General features: G+C 39.5%; 1 protein-coding gene across 2 annotated transcripts; it reads right to left on the bottom strand.

Annotated features, from left to right (window-relative positions):
• Positions 1-5,767: 5,767 nt before the first annotated feature.
• On the bottom strand, positions 5,768-12,569 carry LOC110873561 (protein CROWDED NUCLEI 1). 2 transcript variants are annotated; one of them, XR_002555245.2, is made up of 4 exons: positions 12,267-12,569; positions 9,508-11,349; positions 8,852-9,233; positions 5,768-6,108 (listed from the first exon to the last, which is right to left on the bottom strand). XR_002555245.2 is itself a non-coding variant. In XM_022122512.2 (3 exons), the coding sequence occupies exons 2-3, from the start codon at positions 11,182-11,184 to the stop codon at positions 8,904-8,906; spliced, it is 2,007 nt and encodes a 668-aa protein (XP_021978204.1). In that variant the 5' UTR covers positions 11,185-11,349; positions 12,267-12,569; the 3' UTR covers positions 8,740-8,903. The 2 variants fall into 2 exon arrangements, 1 of the variants encoding a protein (XP_021978204.1); XM_022122512.2 differs by lacking the exon at positions 5,768-6,108 and having other exon boundaries at positions 8,740-9,233.
• Between the last annotated feature and the right edge of the window lie 5,499 nt (positions 12,570-18,068).

The raw sequence follows: 18,068 nt of genomic DNA, 5'->3' as shown, positions 1-18,068 counted from the left end.
ATGAGTTTCGATCACTGAAATTTGAGGAAATTAAAAAGAAAGTTGGTAAAACTGAGATTTCGAGTCAGTTTTACAATGAGAAAAAGGAATTTGATGTCGAAAAAACATTCAACGGGAATGTTTAAAAGATATTTGGGAAAATGTTAAGTGGGAGAGCAAAGGGGGTTAAAGATTTTTATGCAACTAAAAAGGCGACATACAACCCCACTGCGCAAGAACTCAAAGCCATCAAGTCTGAGAAGACTTGGATGGAAGTTTGCTTCCCATGATAGTCTTAGGACTACGCCGGAGATCCCAAGTTTATATCGTGGATCAGGAATCGGCATTTTTCATTATTCTAGTGTTTGAAAAGTTTGTTTGAAAGATTTTAAATGAGTTTATATTTTTACAGGTAAAAGGACTACGCTGGAGCTTCCAGGCTGGTAAGAGAGAAGCAGAAATCAGCATCTTTGTGATCAATTCTACAAGTGGTAAACTGGTGATGTAGACGTAACATTCCTACAACTGGTATTGCCTAGTTATATCTACAAGTGGTATTGAGTTTACAAGTGGTTATTTTTACATATGTTGTTATGTTGAAGATACTTGCAAGTGGTAAATCAGAGACATTAACTTGTACTTGATTTACTATATACCAATGGTTGATGAACATATTGATAAACCACAACCCCGATTTTAACAAGTGGTAAACCTGCTAATGGTTTTTCTACCTAACCTACAAGTAATTAAAACAAACTCATTTTCCGGAAAAATCATTTTGATTAAAACAAACTTAAGTTTTTTGAAATCTAAAATGAGAAAATGGTTTGTGATAGGGGAAGTTCGGAATGTTTATGCCTAGTGAATGGCGAATTGATGCGATTCGGTGTTGGTTGTCAAATTTTTGTAAAGTTTTTGTTGTGTTTATGTTTCAAGTGTGTTTAGAGTTAGTTGTTTTTCAATTTTTCTTTAATGTGTTTGCATTTTAGGGGGAGTAGAAATTTTCAGAAAATCCAAAAACATTAGAAAATTTGAAAAATACAAAAACATGATAAAATTCAAAAATGAGTTTTGCTGTGAATAGAGGAAATGATAGTACATCAGTGAGCTGTCACAACATGCTAAAGAAATGTAATGATAAAATGTGATAAACAATCTTACTGCGGATGTGTCAGTAGGTTTTTACACATTTAGTAGATTGTGACGAGATATAAACCTAAAAATTCAAAAATTCAAACTTGCTTATTCTGTGGGTTAACAAAACTGCTTGGATATATAGGTAACCCCTGAAATCTTGTTTGAAAGGTCCCTTATTCTGAGATACTAGGTCTTTATGCTCAGTGATATCTGGGGTATTATCCCGGGACTTCTGCTGTATGGAAGTACTGACCTAGTCCCCGGATAATGCTTTCCGCATTATGCTTGAAACATAGCATCGCTCTCAGCAAGCTGATGAAACAATAAAATTGATAGTCGCTGTTGTTGAAATCAAAAGATCCTCTAAAGGGGACACACCAAAAAGTCGAAGCCGTCATCTCTCTGCGTATACGGAAGTATCGACCTGAGCTCTCACGGCCCTCGCATCTAACCCCTATACAGATATCATCTGTGGTATACTCACCTGTAAGACTGAATATTGGGATCTGGATACAAGAGTATATACAAGTAGTGGGACACACGGATAAGTTTAAGTGCTTAATACATTAACATCGTATCTCGAAACAATTGAAATTTGTGTGAGAATTTAAGTGGACAAATATACTGACAATCTAGGTGAATTGTTTAGAACTTAAAATGTAATCAGCTTAATGGTGTTGGTGACATGTCTCAAAAACTGATATGATCCTCTTACGCAAACTCACAAAAATATTGTCTGTAAATATTTTTATTTCTGCATCTTGTTGATTATGCATTTAGTGTCAGTCTTTCTAATTTTACAAGTGGTGTCATTTTCTTCAATTTTAGAAAATCCAAAAAGATTTTGTGAGTGTTTTAGCATAAACTTTTGAAAAGTCAAAAAGATTTTCGACAACTGATATCGTAGAGCAGATTTTCAAAATTCCGAGTGCTAAACATGATGACATTGTTGTGAGGGGGAACATAATTTGTAATACAAAATGGTTTTAATCAACAAGTGGTTTATCAAAAAGAGTTATCTTTGAGAGGGAGTGTGTGTTGGTGCATGTTATAAAATTGTAGAAAATTTATTTCTGGATTAAGAGTGTGCAGGAATAGCCAAGTTTCGATCCTGGACATTGATGAATCGATAGATTGAGCCAGGTTTCGATCTTGGAACATGAACGGCCAGACAAAGATCCTGATCCAGATTTTGCTGAAGAACAAGGAATGCCAGCAAATCGAGAGGGGGAATCTGAAGATTTTCAAGCATCTATTGCTGAAAAGGGGGAGTCTGTTGGTGAAGATAGAGAAAAGCCCAGAGACTGATCAAGACTGAAGATGTGAAGACACAGCATTGTCGTGACTCGATAGTCGACTCGTCAACATCTGAGGGGGAGTCTGTTGGTGCACTACATCTGTCGACTTCGTCTTGTATCGAGTTTTACATTGTATTGTATAGATTAGGGCACGATTTACGAGAAAACAGGAGAGTGTATGTGTTTAGGGAGCTAGTTTCGCTTATATGGTCATTTGTATAGGTTTCGCTTATTTGGTCAATAGTTCCGCTTATACGTACACTTGAGGTTCCGCTTTTGTGGACATGTACGTATAAGCGAAACCTCATCACCTATATAAACCTTAGAAGCGAAATCATTTGTAACTTTCCGGATTTCCATACCGAGGTGCTGCCAGTGTGAAGAACTGCATGTATTCAGCTTATAATCAATACAATTAGCAGTTTTAGTGAAGAATCAGCTATTTCTATCTACATTTCTTGTTATTCCGCACCTGAAATATAGAAGAAGCCTCTGAACGACTCGTTCGGGTCAATTCACGATCCTACAAGTGCCATGTGGTCTTTTGCAGTTTCCTCAGAAAAACATTGACTTTCTGGAAGATTTAGAGCTATGTTGCACTGAATCACGTAACCATTTCCTGTCTTTGTGCCTTGAGACTGAAAACTTGTATTTGGCTCTTTAGGATTAACACTCGGAAATGACGAGAATCTACTGCTGCTCTTTGTTGAATTCTGATCAACCTTCTCTGTAGAATCCCCAGCACTAAACGCAGTCTGGATTTTCGGACTTCTCTCAGCATCAGGAACCGGAACACTTCCTTTATAGTACATCTTCACGTCTTGTTGACCACTCGGACTATTCATCCTAGCGATCTTCTGTTGTTCCAAGTCCTGACTCTCTATCTTCTCAATGAACTGCGAGATCGTCAATCCATCATAAACACCCGTATTCTTCAGAATCGTCAAATACGTTCCCCACTCCTTCTGAGGTAATGCATCAGCCAGCTTATCCACCCATTCTTCACGATCTTTTGTAATACTCAACATTGACATCGATCGTACTAAGTGACAGTATCTCTCAATCAGCTTCTTCGTGTCTTCACCCGGTAAACTGCTGAATAAATCAAACTCTTTCTTTAATAGTGCCTTTTTGCTCTTTATCATATTTTCACTCCCCTCGAATTTGACTTAAAGTGCATCCCAAATCGACTTTGCAGTTTTATCATGTTGTAGCAGGATGAAAATATCTTCTTTGATCGCTTGCTGCAATAGACCGATCATCATTTTCTCTGCTTTGTACATAACCCTTTCCTGATCAGTAAACTCGGATAACTCTTTCAGAACTTGCAATTCTGTTCTCGGTAACACGTATTTCTTCAGTATGCATTCCCAAGATCTGAGATGATTCGCTTGAACCCAATTCTCGAATCGATCTTTCCACCCATAGTATTATTCGATACTCATCAATTTCGGGGGCTTTTGGGTGGTTCCCGTCTCGTTTTCAAGATTCATGGCTTGAGCGATAGCAGCCGGAGAAGACGGTGTTGCAAACGCGTTATAGAACTCGGTATCCATAATGACTTAGTGCGTTTTTCAAGTTTTGTGACAAATAAGCAAAACTAGGTGAGTGTGCACAATAAGCGAAATCCCAGATAACCAGATAAGCGAAACTCCAAAGTGCAAATGAGAGAAACTAGTTCTTGCACCAATAAGCGAAACCTCAGCAAGTCCTTAAAAGCGAAACAAGTTGATGTTCACAGGAGCGAAACTAGTAGATGTTCGAATGAGAGGAACTTCAGATGTTCAAATGAGCGGAACTACAGATGTGCACTTGGAGTGAAACTAGATGTCATACTAGAGTGGAACCTTTCGAGCGAAACCCTGATTACTTTTTGGAGCGGAACCTCTCAATTATGTGACACAAGAGCGGAACTATGTTGTTCAGATAAGCGGAACTAGTCTATGTCCGGATAAGCGGAACCAAGTCCGAAGTTAATTTCAACCATTTTTAATCTGTAATCTGGTCCGAAACTTTCAAGGGTTTATCAATGTCCAATAACACACATTCTGTGCAATTTTGAGCAAATTTTGTCCGGTACAACTTTCTGAATTGAAAACAGAAGGTGTAAAAGTAAGAAAACTTGATGAAATCCAGCTAATTCTGCAGAAAACCTCCTCCCAAGCTCTGATACCACTTGTAGGATCGAGAATTGACCCGAACGAGTCGTTCAGAGGCGTTCTTCTATGTTTCAGGTGCGGAATAACAAGAAACACGGATAGAAATAGCTGATTCTTCACTAAAACTGCCAATTGTATTGATTATAAGCAAATACACGCAGTTCTTCACACCGACAGCACCTCGGTATGGAATTTGTCAACGTTACAAATGATTTCGCTTCTAAGGTATATATAGATGTCAAGGTTTCGCTTATACGTACATGTCCACAAGAGCGAAACCTCTTATGTACGTATAAGCGGAACTACCTAGACCAAATAAGCGAAACCTTATCCCATGTCCCTAAAAGCGAAACTACTTCACTAACAACATACATTCTCCTGTTTTCTCGTAAATCGTGCCTTAATCTATACAATACAATGTAAGACTCGATACAAGACGAAGTCGACAGATGTAGTGCACCAACATTCACCACTTTGGTGGGGTGGTCAGGAGTTTTCCCTAAGGGGTTTCTTCTGTGAGAGGTGCAAGGTTCGACTCCCACCCAGAGTAGTTTGTTCGAAATGGGGGGCTGGACCTTGGGGGGGGGGGGCCCGGGATCGAACCCGGGAGGTGGAGGTATTTCGTTAAAGGTGTGTTCCGCTAAGCCATCCAAAAAGTATTTCGTTAAAGGTGTGTTCCGCTGAGCCATCCAAAAAAAATTTGAAGAGCGTGAAGCCAACTGATTCGTGAATCAAGATCAAGATTTGGGTCGGGCACAATGGCATTAAACTGGACTATCCGATTCTAACAGCACAAATCGATCAATAATTGGGAATTCAAGACATTCGAATCAGAATCTGAATCTAAACCCAACTCCAAGCCTTCTAGTATATAAGCCGGGTTGGAAAACCTAAAACGGTTTGATTTGTTTTTTGGATGCTTCACACAAAGTTGGGCCGAAAGGGGTCTGCCAAAAGACGGCAAGTTGCTTGTTAAACATATATCATTATACAAATGAAAATGTTTAAAATACAAAAGTCCTTAACGTGCAAAGCGTATACGAGCAGTAGTATAACGTGCATGATTATGCTACATGCGTAATTAGGGTTTCCCACCATGCATGATTTTGTGTTTGCCATGCGTAATTTGTTTTTTTTTTTTTTTAATTAGGGTTTACAATGAACATGCGTAATTTTCTCGCGAACGCTTCGATCGTTAAGCAATTATCATACTTTAACCTTCCCCTTATACTAATAAAGTTTATATACACCATATCTATCACAATACAGGCAAGAACATTACATCAACTACACTTGAATCTAATTTTCACCCTCGGAATATAATTCACAAATCAAAAGTGGAAACTGGGAAGAATATTACAGCCATGGTGATTTAGTAACGGACCAGTGGCGGGAGATTTTCAGTTGACTGTCGGGTCGTTTGCGCGGAGACTGATAATTTATCCGACCCACGAAGAATATTATATCGTTCATAAACTTGTTCACGTTTTTCTGACCACCATGTCTCGGCTTGGTGCTCACCAAATCTCCTAGGGCTGCACATAAAACAACCACTATATTATTAACAATCCAATTACAATTCGTTATGTATTAAATGGTTGTTTGTGTGTAAACCTACTTTAAACTCGTATGTTTTAAATGGCTGTATGTGTGTAAATCTACTTAAGTTCAATTCCCATTAGTGCCACTTTGGTGGCCACCGACACCCGCTTTAAAGCCGGACCGAGGACACTCGAGGTCTCGGGTTCGAAACATGTTTCTTACCCCTCTTTGATGGCTATGGGTATTTATCGCCAGGGATCCTTGTCGGGTGGTGAACTGGGAAGGGAGATCCCTTCCGCGGTCAGGGGTACCGTGCAACTACCCTTTACTTAAAATTCGTTAATGTGCTAAATGGTTGTATGTGTGTACGTATATATGCATGTATATATCTATATATGCGTGTAGGGGAGGGTTTAAGCGAAAACTCCTTGTATTACGAGAAATCGAAAACTCCTAAAAAATCTTTAAAAACACACCAAATTTTTTTTAACATTTATTTCTTGTAAGAGTAAATTGGCCATTTTAGTCCCTGAGTTTTGTCCAAATTTGCCATTTTAGTCCAAATAGTTTTTTTTTTTTTTGCCTCTGGGTCCTTGACTTTTCCCTTTTGTTGCCATTTTGATCACATACACTAACTCCATCCAAAAACTCCATCTTTAACCAGGGGTATTTTGGGGATTTTCATTTTAAATGTTTTCAATTGCCATTTTGATCCAACTCCAAAAAATCAAAAAAATTCCAAAAAATCTAAAAAATTCTTAAAAAAATCCGTCTCGGCGCGAACCGTTTCGAACCCGAACCGTTTCGAGCTGAACCGTTTCGAGCTGAACCGTTTCGACGCGAACCGTTTCGACGCGAACCGTTTCGACGCTGAACCGTTTCGACGCGAACCGTTTCGACGCGAACCGTTTCGACCCGTACCGTTTCGACACGAACCGTTTCGACCCGTACCGTTTCGACGCGAACCGTTTCGACGCGAACCGTTTCGACGCCGAACCGTTTCGAGCCGAACCTTTCTAGCTGAACCGTTTCGAACCGAACCGTTTCGAGCTGAACCGTTTCGACGCGAACCGCATAAGTTTCATCGCCCTTCATTTGTATCTTCATCAGCTGAGTTTTGAGGGTAAATTCTCGTGACGCTGTATGCGGTGCATAAGCACGTTCAAGAGCAAGCCAGAGATCACGAGATGTTGTACCTTGTACGTGTTGGAAAGATGCTTCAGAAATAGCTGACATCAGCAGCATACGAACGTGTGCATCGTTGGAAATCCAAGCCGTGTAACTAGGGTTAGGAGTGGAGGCTGCTGCAGTTGTCTCCTTTCCAGTGGCAGCAGGTGGCTGGATCAGGGGTTCTGGACAGAGTATTGTGCCATTGACATAACCAAACAACCCGTTTGTAGTGAGAAACGGCTGGATCATGGCCTTCCAATAGCCATAGTTGGTCGGGGTGAGAGTAAACCCGAACTTGTGGGAGTTGTGTGTGGTTTTATCAGTAGAGGAGAACGGCTCAATCAAAGACATTCCGATTGTTTCAATAAAGAACAGAAAGAACAGTGGCTGATCGAAAATCACAGCAGAGGCTGTGATGATGTCGGCTATAGAGAGACTAGGGTTTTCCTAGCTCTGATACCATAAAGATTGGTATCAATTGTATATTGATTGTAATTGTAATTGTGTGAATGATACAATGTAGGACAAGATATATATAGATATTCTAGACCTAATCTAATTAAGGTAATACAATTAGCGCCAGCTGTATTAATATTCAGTCTAATACGACCCGTACCGTTTCGACCCGAACCGTTTCGAGCTGAATCGTTTCGACGCGAACCGTGCCTCGAAACGGTACGGGTCGAAACGGTTCGCGTCGAAACGGTTCGGCTCGAAACGGTTCGGCTCGAAACGGTTCGGCTCGAAACGGTTCGGCTCGAAACGGTTCGGCTCGAAACGGTACGGGTCGAAACGGTTCAGCTCGAAACGGTTCGGGTTCGAAACGGTACGGATCGAAACGGTTCGCGTCGAAACGGCTCAGCTCGAAACGGTTCACGTCGAAACGGCTCAGCTCGAAACGGTTCGCGTCGAAACGGCTCAGCTCGAAACGGTTCGGGTCAAAACGGTACGGGTCGAAACGGTTCGCGTCGAAACGGTTCGCGTCGAAACGGTTCAGCTCGAAACGGTTCGCGCCGAAACGGATTTTTTGTATTTTTTAGAATTTTTATGATTTTTTAGAATTTTTATTATTTTTTAGAATTTTTTTGATTTTTTGGTATTTTTTTGATTTTTTGGAATTGGATCAAAATGGCAATTGAAAACATTTAAAATGAAAATCCCCAAAATACCCCTGATTAAAGATGGAGTTTTTGGATGGAGTTAGTGTATGTGATCAAAATGGAAACAAAAGGGAAAAGTCAGGGACCCAATGGCAAAATAAAAACTATTTGGACTAAAATGACAAATTTGGACAAAACTCAGGGACTAAAATGGCAATTTACTCTTCCTGTAAACTAGCATTTTTAAGATAAAAAAAAAAAAAAAAAAAAAAAAAAAAAAAAAAACCTTTTTTTTTTTTGGAAAAAAAATAGCATTACACATGTGCAACACTACCAAAAACCTAAACCCGCCAGTAATCAAGAGTTTTCGAGTTCTCGCACTATGGGTTTTCAATTGAACCCTCCCCTATGCGTGTATATATTCACTTTCATGGGCCAATCTCATGTAAAGTGTATTATTAAATACCTAAAGCGAACTCTTTTGGGATCTCGGGTTCCATCACGTAAAGCCACAAGTGTTAAATACACACCAGGCTCATATGTTCAATCCATTCAGCCTCAACTTGATCAGATGCAGCATCACCATCATAAGATGCTACATTTCTAGTTTTGAACTCCCCTTCTTGCGAAGATACATGATCCGGCAAATACTTATTTCCCAAATCTACCCCTGAACCTCCACCGCCATAATCTGAATATCCATCATCCCCGTTCGAAATCCTTGTTGACAGAATGTCTCCATTTGTGTCGAGATTTTGCAGAATGGAGCCGGATTCTAGACCATTTGGTATCTTAATGCTGTCAAGGTTATAGGATCCAGGTGGCAATCTTTCTGCTATGTCCTTAAGCTGAAGTAATATAAACAGATAATATAAATATGATGACGATGTGGATATGACATTCAGGTAGAAGTTCATATTTCTTAATACAAAAAAAAAAAAAAAAAAAAAAAAGCTTGAGTAAACTTGCATAATATCATGTTTTACCCAACCAAAAAAATTGATATCAAATATACACATTCAAATTACATAAAATTTCATACTTAAGCATTTCATTAAACATAATTTATATTATGACCATTATACCCTTATTGAAACCCTGTAATCATTGACAAGGAACTACCTGTGAAGCAAGAATTTTGATTGCATCTTTTGCAGCTTTAAATTTTGCAGATTCATCAGCAGCTAATTCCATTGCTTCCTGAACTTGCTTTCTTGATTTTTTAATCTCAGCTTCATAAATTTCATATTTATGCCTCAGGTTGTCAACCTCAATGTCTTTCAAATCATCATTCTCTTCGTCAACTTTCTCAACTGTCTGATCTTTCTTTTCTTGTTTAGCTTTCAGTCGACGTCTTTCAACTTCAATTCTCCTTGCATTGTCTTCTCTGCTGTAAGACACGCTCTTTGCTTTACCTACAAGGACGAATTGTTGTGCGAGGACCAGAGCATTATCATCATTAGCTTCATCTTCTGGTTGTTGTTGCTCTCTCTGACTCGACGATTCAAGAACTTCTTCAGAAGCTTCTTCTACTGCTATACCTTTTCCTTTATCCTTTGCAGCTTCAGCAGCATTTTGTTGTTCTTTTTCCATCCTCAGAGCCTCAGCTCTTCGGATTTCAACATCATCATAAGCTGCATGAACATTGATACCAAGTCTGTCTTCGATCACGGCATATAACATCTCTATTTGCTTAGACTTGTTTTCCTTGTCTGCTTTCAGATCTTCTATCTCTTTCTGCAAGATCTCATTAGCATTACTCATTGTCGTATTAGCATCATTCAGATCACAATTTGTAACTAGCAGCTCATCAATCATTTCGTTCAAAGCATTGTTCCCAGCTTTAACATCTTCAATCTGATCATTCATAGCCAACATTTCATTCTTTAGAACCACATTTTCAGCTTCAACCTGCTTACGCTTTTCTTTCATTACTTTAAGCTCTGCGTCAGTATCTGCTTTCGCCTTCTCTAACTCTCCAACTTTCTTTGCTAATTCATCAACCTTATCGCCATTAAAGAACGGAATGTATCCAACATCATCAAGACTCGTTGGACCACCATCAAGATTAGAAGGAACTTTCGGAAAACCTTGACTCGAACCTTGTGGTGTTGGTGATGGAATCTTCTTCGATGTGGATCTAGGTTCTGGAATGCATTCACTTTGTACAGGAACCTCCATTTCAACGTTTTCAACTTCAGGAATCTGTTCAGGAATATCAGTTGTAGTCTTCCTGACTTTCCTCCTTCTTGGAATTTCACCCGTAGGCTGAGCTTTACGCTTCTGCGATCCTTTACGCTTCTTTAACTTTTCTGTCTCTGCATCTGAATCATAAGTAGCATCTTCATCGTCTGAATTCTTCTTTTTCTTTGAAGGCACTTTCATTCTGAATTTGCCACTAACATCTGTTGTTGGTGCCAGCTGTGTGACAACTATATCAGTTTCTGTATCGCTTGAATCTGTATGCACATCACCTTCAACTAGCGTTTCTTTCATAGCTTCAATGTTTTTACCCCTTTTCTCACCCCCAGCTTTCTCAGCAACTTTAGAAGCATCTTGATCGGCTATGATGTTTTCAATTTCATCCAAGAAAATCTCATGATCACCACCTGCAACATTAACATCAATATTTTCAGGAGGAACATCATCTGGTTCATCAACCAGATGTGGTGGAGATTTCTTCTTCTTCGGAGCTCTCTTCGGTCCAGCTTTTGGTGTTGCAGCTTTTGGAGTTCTCTTTTTCTTCTTATCATCTGTCTTCACCCACCACCTAGTCTTCTTAGGCTCAAATGGCTGCATCTTCTCTGTTTCAGTTCCAGAATCACTATTATCATGCCTCCATTTGTCATCTGCTGGAGCTTGATAATCTAATTTTTCAATCGCAGCAAACTTCTTTCTGAACTTGGGCTCTTTACCCTTTTCAACTCCTTTGTATACATCCAATCTCTTCAGAGAACTTAATGCCTGCGAAAGACCAAGAAATTCTTTAACAGAAATGCTGGTTGCAATATCATGTAAGCATTCATCCACCCCCCCCCCCCCTTTCAATTAAAAATTAAAATAAAAATCAATACAGTTAAAAAGACAATAAGAGAATACACCAAGTTCCTAAATTGTATCAACCCAAATTGACAAGTCAACTGTTTCACAAAATTCTTTCTACTTTTGTGTGTTACAGAGAGTAGATAATTCCGATCACGCTTTGCGTCCATATACTACCATCAAAACACACAATATCCTCCTCACATCACTATACGAATAATGAAAAGCCGTCACTGTCCTCTAAAATCCTAGAAATCACCAATACTGCTTATCAGATCCACAAGCTGTTGTTTGACTGAATAACGAATGAGAGTAACTATGATGATTAGTGATTGTTTCCGTTCAACCGGTGACTACTAACAGAGATCACCGGAGCAGTTAACGGTAGTTCCAGTGACATAACGAACAAATCACCGACAGGCGGCGATATCGATACCGGCCTAAAAAAATGTGGTCCAAACCCTAGAAACACACAAAAATCTCCTCATATCACTACACAAACAACGAAAACCCTAACAATTTTATAAATATCTTCGAAGATGTTGACCGTTGCTTGACTAAACGACAAATGAGAGTAACTATGATGATCGGTGATTGTTTCTGTTCAACCAATGAACATAGGAAGATATCACCGGAGCAGTTAACGGTGGTTCCGGTGACGTAACGGACAAATCGACGACGAATGTGGTCCAAACCCTAGAAACAGACAAAATTCTCCTCAAATCACTATACGAACAACGAAAACCGTGATCTAAAACCCTAGAAATCACCAATTCTGCTCACAGCACTATACGAACAACGAAAACCGTCATTGAAACCCTAGAAATCACCATACGTACCTTATAGAGTTATAGTCGAACAATTTGACGTTATGCTCGAAGATGTTGACCGTTGTTTGACTGAATGAGGAATATGATGATTGGTGATTGTTTCTCGGCGGCCTGTGAGTATTGGAAGCGGTCACCGGAGGAGATTGACGGTGGTTCCGGTGACGCAACGGATAAATTGACGACGGTTGACGGTGGTTTGGAAATCGGAGTGAAGAGTGTGGTCCCGTTAGTGTATGCATTGTCAGATATACCGGAAGGGAAACATAATTTCTCTGTTGTTTGGCTCGTGGGTTGTTTTCAAAAGTCCATTCGGAAAAATAGCTGGAAGCTGGTAGCTGTTAGTTGTAGCTGAAAGCATAGTTGTTAAAAGTCATCGCCCTTTGCGCCTAGGCTCATTTTTCAGGCGATGCTAGGCAGTTGCGCTTTAAGTCGAGGAAATTGCGCTTTAATTCTCCAGGTGATGGTTCAGGCACACATTTCGGTGAGATTCCTAGATTCCGGAGAGTTTCCGGCCAAATTCTCTACATTCCGACAAGATTCTCGCCAGATTTCTACTATTATCTAGGGAAAACTATTTTTCTACACTAATACACTAATATTTTATGACTTTCGGTACTAAATAGATGATATAAAGTGTTATATAATAGATTTTGTTTATTTTATTTGAAGAATTGTATTCTTTTTTGTATACATAATATATTTTTTTATTTTTTTCATTATGCGCTTTATTTTTCTCAGGCCCTCGTTTTCTTTGCGCTTTTGTCACACCCCGATTTCCACGTGTCTCACCGGTGGGCCCGGTGGGGGATTACCGTGACGTAGTTGGCAACATTATAGTCAAACCACACAATATAAATGAATGCACAGCGGAAGCATAAAGATAAATATATTTCAACATTAAGTGTAATATCAATGTATCACCATTGTTGAAATAATAATCCACATGGGATCAAATATAATATCAAAATATTGTTCAACAGACTTCAGGCATCTTAAGCTTGCGAGACTTCTAATGATGCAAAGGAGAAATCCCAGTCAATTACGCATAGTATCTGCATTTAGTCTTTTTGGGGAAAATACGTCAGTTTACACTGGTAAATACATTCAACTGACACTTTTGTAAAAATGTTTAATAAAATTGGTTTAAATGCTCAAAGCACAAACTCTTTATAACTTGGGATAATTTATAATCAAATCTTGTAAAGAGTTACATGTTATTATGCGTTCGGTCGCCTGAGTCGTGTCGGGTTAAAGTTTAATAGACACACCACATAGTATAAAACCGTGGCGAGTAACCAACGGCTACACTTTTATAGTTATAGACATAATGCCGGGTGTACGCCTACACCGGGATGTCAAGGTCGTGGCCATTCATAAATGCTGCCAAGGATATCCGGGACATGGTCATTAAGCCCCCAAAGGCGTTAAGCCAACAAAACAAGTTTTTAAACGGGTCACATTGATAATGCCCAACTACTAATGAGTTGGGGTCAATTGCCCGACCAAGCGGTATTTTAGATACCGTAACCCAAGCCCGTATAACGGAAAATAAGTTAAAAGTATTTGCCTTTGCAAGTATAATCCTTAATTGAATAAATCACAGATAGCTTTTACTGGTCTCCTATTCTGGAACGAAGGTTTTAAAAATACCTGTTACACCCCGATTTCCACGTGTATCACCGGTGGGCCCGGTGGGGATTACCGTGACGTAGTTGGCAACAATATAGTCAAACCACAATATATAAATGCACAGCGGAAGCATAAAGATAAATATAATCCAACCATTGATTGTAATATCGAATGTATCACATATAGTTGAATAGTATCCACAGGGGATCAAAATAATAATAAAAATATTGTTCAACAGTCAAGGCATCAAAGCTTGCGAGACTTCTTAAGATGCTAAGGAGCTATTGCCAGCAGATTTCGTGTAGTACCTGCACTTAATCTTTTTGGGAAAATACGTCAGTTTACACTGGTAAATACATTCAACCGACACTTTTGAAAAATGTTTATTTAAAATTGATTTGAATGCACAAGGCACAAACTCTTTTATAACTTGGGAGAATTATTTAATATTATAATCTTGTGAACGAATTACATGTTCCTTCTTTGCGTTCAGTAGCCCGGATCTAGTCCGGGTTAAAGATCAATAGACACACCACTTTGCGTAAAACCGCGGTGGGTAAACCAACGGCTACGTCTTTTAATAATATAGACATAATACCGGGTGTACGCCTACACCCGAGTGTCGAGGTCGTGGCCATTTCGTAAAATGATGCCTAGGATATCCGGGACATGGTTATTAACCCCCCAAAGGCTTTTAAGTAACAAGACTGTTTAAATGAGCCGATCAAATTATTCAATTAACCACCTAAACGATGGAAGATTTGATGCTCAATCAAGCGGTATTTTATATATACCGTAACCCAAGCCCGTAATACGGAAAATAAGTTAAAAGTATTTACCTTTGCAAGTATTGTCCTTAATTGATTAAATCACAGATATCTTTTACTGGGGCTCCTATTCTGGAACGAAGGTTTTAAAATAACCTATTAGAATCCTAACGGGTCTTTATATTAGCCGTAGCCTAGACCGGCCAGCTTCAACGGATAGATACGGTTTAATCGCGTGAAAGGCGAAAACCGGGAATCAAATGTGATTCTGACCCAAACAAGTTCGAAGACTTGTTTTATATGGGTTTAATATTCACACTCTGGATTTTGAGGTCAAAATAATATGGTTTGACCCGTATCGGCTAATTTATGTAAACTAGTTACATAAGCCGAACCGTGCGCGCAATAGGCGCAACGGGTAACCGTAAGAGTCCTACACTTGTTTCCTAAGTCAATATGCCTTAAAGAGGTTGGGGTATCAGTAGGATACCTTCCGTGATGCCCGTAACGAGTTTAAGTTTATTATACGCCCCGTAGGGGTTTTCCGGTCATTTTAAAGGCTTTTAAAGAGATTTCTGAGTTCTACAGGAAATCTGAGTTTCCCGATCAGTTTATAAAGTTCAAAATACTTTATTTATTATTTAAAATCAGTAGCAACTGGAATCGAGTCAAAAGACCTTGTAGAACTCAAGTTTTGGCCGAAAAGGGCATATTCGGTATCTACCGAACCGTAGCCATAACCGCAGGTTATGAGCAGGTTAAAATTTATTAAAAATCTTTAAATATCCCAAAATATTATTTTACAACAGTGAGTAAAAGGTTTGGTGACGAAATCTTGGTTTAGGTAGGCGTTATGCTAATCGCGCCGTTTATTACAAAAGTTTCTTTTATTTGCGCTATTTAGCATAACTCCTATTCTAGACCTCGGATTGGCGTTAAATTTTAGGGACATGCTTGGAATTTAGTAAGCAAGGTTATGGTCCCTTCACGTGTCCGAAATACTCGTTTTATTTTGAAAAGGGCGTTACGGTCAACTTTTAAGCAATTAACGGAAATGCGTAAAAGACTCGGACAAACAACGAACCGGTCACAGAGGGTGATACCATCACGTGACCTGGTCCTAAGAGAGTCCTATGGCATATCTACATTGCACTAAAACGGGTCAGAACTGAAGTCAAAGCAAAAGTCAAACTTTTGCGACATTCGGCTCCGAACCGGGTCAATATATCAAATGGCCGAATCAAACGAGTTTAGACAAGTTTATATACTTAATATCATGTTTTACAAGTATTCAAACAGGTTTCATATCATCTATATTACAGATTATGCAAGAATCGCAAAAATGGCTTTCTGTTGACTTTTTAAGTATACGTTTGACTCGACATTTGAACTAGTTGGAGTGGTGATCAGAGGGAACCCTTTTAGGGGTTTATTACCCATCCAATACCAACTTATAACTACTTTTGATTCGAGATATGACTGAGCCATTGAGGACTTATCTCGAAGTCAAACCGTAGTTACGACGGTTTGATTTTTAGCTATTTACTAAGTAAAACTAAACCACAAAGGATTTAAACAACTTACAGAAGTTTGAGCACGATCTAGGATGATAGAATAAAGCTTGGAAGCTCCAGAGATGATCAAGAGAATGTGTTTTGAGGTGTGGTGAACTTATGCACACAATAGGCCTATTTATAGTGCAAAACTTGGCATGGGATCATCACAACTCAGCCTACCAAGCATCATGGATGTTCAGCAGGTGGCCCTGAGTGCTAGGAGGCAAGTAGAGGGCACCCATGCCTCATTTATTGCACTTTTGGTCATTCACTAGCTCAAAAAGCAAGTTAGTCCAAACTTTCTGCATCTGGGCGGTTCACGCGGCCCGCATGAAGGAATCATGCAACTTGTTCGCGGGCCGCCTGGCTCTTCAAACCAGACGCGTGCAAACAGAAGGCTCGCGGCCCGCTTCAACTAACCCAAGACCTTTACGCGGCCCGCGTTAGGTCTAATTTTTCTGTTTTTTTTTTTTTTTTTTTTGAATCTTTTATAATCATGACTAAATCTTTGTAATTAATAACGAAATCTTTGGTAATTATTAACCTGACATTTCGGATTTGAAGGGGTAACTTTGCGATTTGGCCCTCGATTATTTACAACTAAGGGCCTCGTGTTATTTACCCGCACTGTTAAGTCCCCGGTTAGTTTGTTAATTATTCGGAAAGCCTTAACTTTCATTGTTGACGCCTTTAACTCCTCTTATACGAAATTGATCATATCTTTCTCGTTTTAAAACGGAACTTCGCGGAATTTATACAGTATATTCTAGTGAGCGTATTTCACTGTTACGAAGCCTCGGGTACGTCAAAGGGTCACTCAGAGGTATAATTAAACATGTTGACACAGTTAACTCCTGCAGCTTGTAATCTCTCACTTTCTTCCACGTTTCGCTTCCGTACGATCCATGATTTATTCGTTTGAAGGTACGAGCATCGTTTAGGGTTACTATACAGTATACTTACCCTTGTTTGACATTTATAACCCTCAAATTTACATACTTTCAAGGTTTGTCAATTTTAGTACTTTACTTAATATTAAATGCCACGTGTAAACTCAAGACACGTGTCAATACATTATTGGACACAAAATTTCGAGGTGTTACATCCTCACCCCCTTAAAATAAATCTCGACCCGAGATTTACTCAAACAAATAGGGATATTTCTCTTTCATCGTGGATTCAACTTCCCACGTGAATTCGGGACCTCTCCGGGCATCCCATTTAACCTTTACTATCGGCACATGCTTTCTTTGAAGCTTTTTCACCTGTCGGTCTTCAATCGACAAGGGCTTCTCCACAAACTTCAAGCTCTCATCTATATGCACATCGGTGTGTGGGATCACCAATGATTCATCAGCGAAGCACTTCTTTAGATTGCAGATGTGGAATACATTGTGAATTCCATTGAGCTCTTCTGGTAAGTTCAATTTATAGACAACTGACCCGACCCGTTCGATAACCTCGAAAGGTCCTATGTATCTCGGGCTCAGTTTGCCCTTCTTACCGAAGCGCATCACCCCCTTCCAGGGTGATACCTTTAGTAACACTTTTTCACCTACCTCGAAGTGAAAATCCTTACGCTTTGGATCAGCATAACTTTTCTGCCGATCACGGGCAGCTTTGAGACGTTCCCGAATCTGTGTCCGTTGTTTCGAAAACTATCTCTGGTCCCGATAATTGGACCTCTCCCACTTCCGCACAACAAACAGGCGATCTACACTTCCTACCGTATAATGCCTCGAAAGGCGCAGCCTTTATGCTGGTATGGTAGCTATTGTTGTAGGAGAATTCGATCAGTGGTAGGTTCTTATCCCAACTACCACCTAAATCGATAGCACATGCCCGTAGCATGTCTTCTA

The sequence above is a fragment of the Helianthus annuus genome, chromosome 8, assembly GCF_002127325.2.
Source record: "Helianthus annuus cultivar XRQ/B chromosome 8, HanXRQr2.0-SUNRISE, whole genome shotgun sequence".
Taxonomy (NCBI): Eukaryota; Viridiplantae; Streptophyta; class Magnoliopsida; order Asterales; family Asteraceae; genus Helianthus; species Helianthus annuus.
The sequence above is the reverse complement of the archived record's forward strand: the minus strand, read 5'-3'. Positions and strand labels throughout refer to the sequence as shown.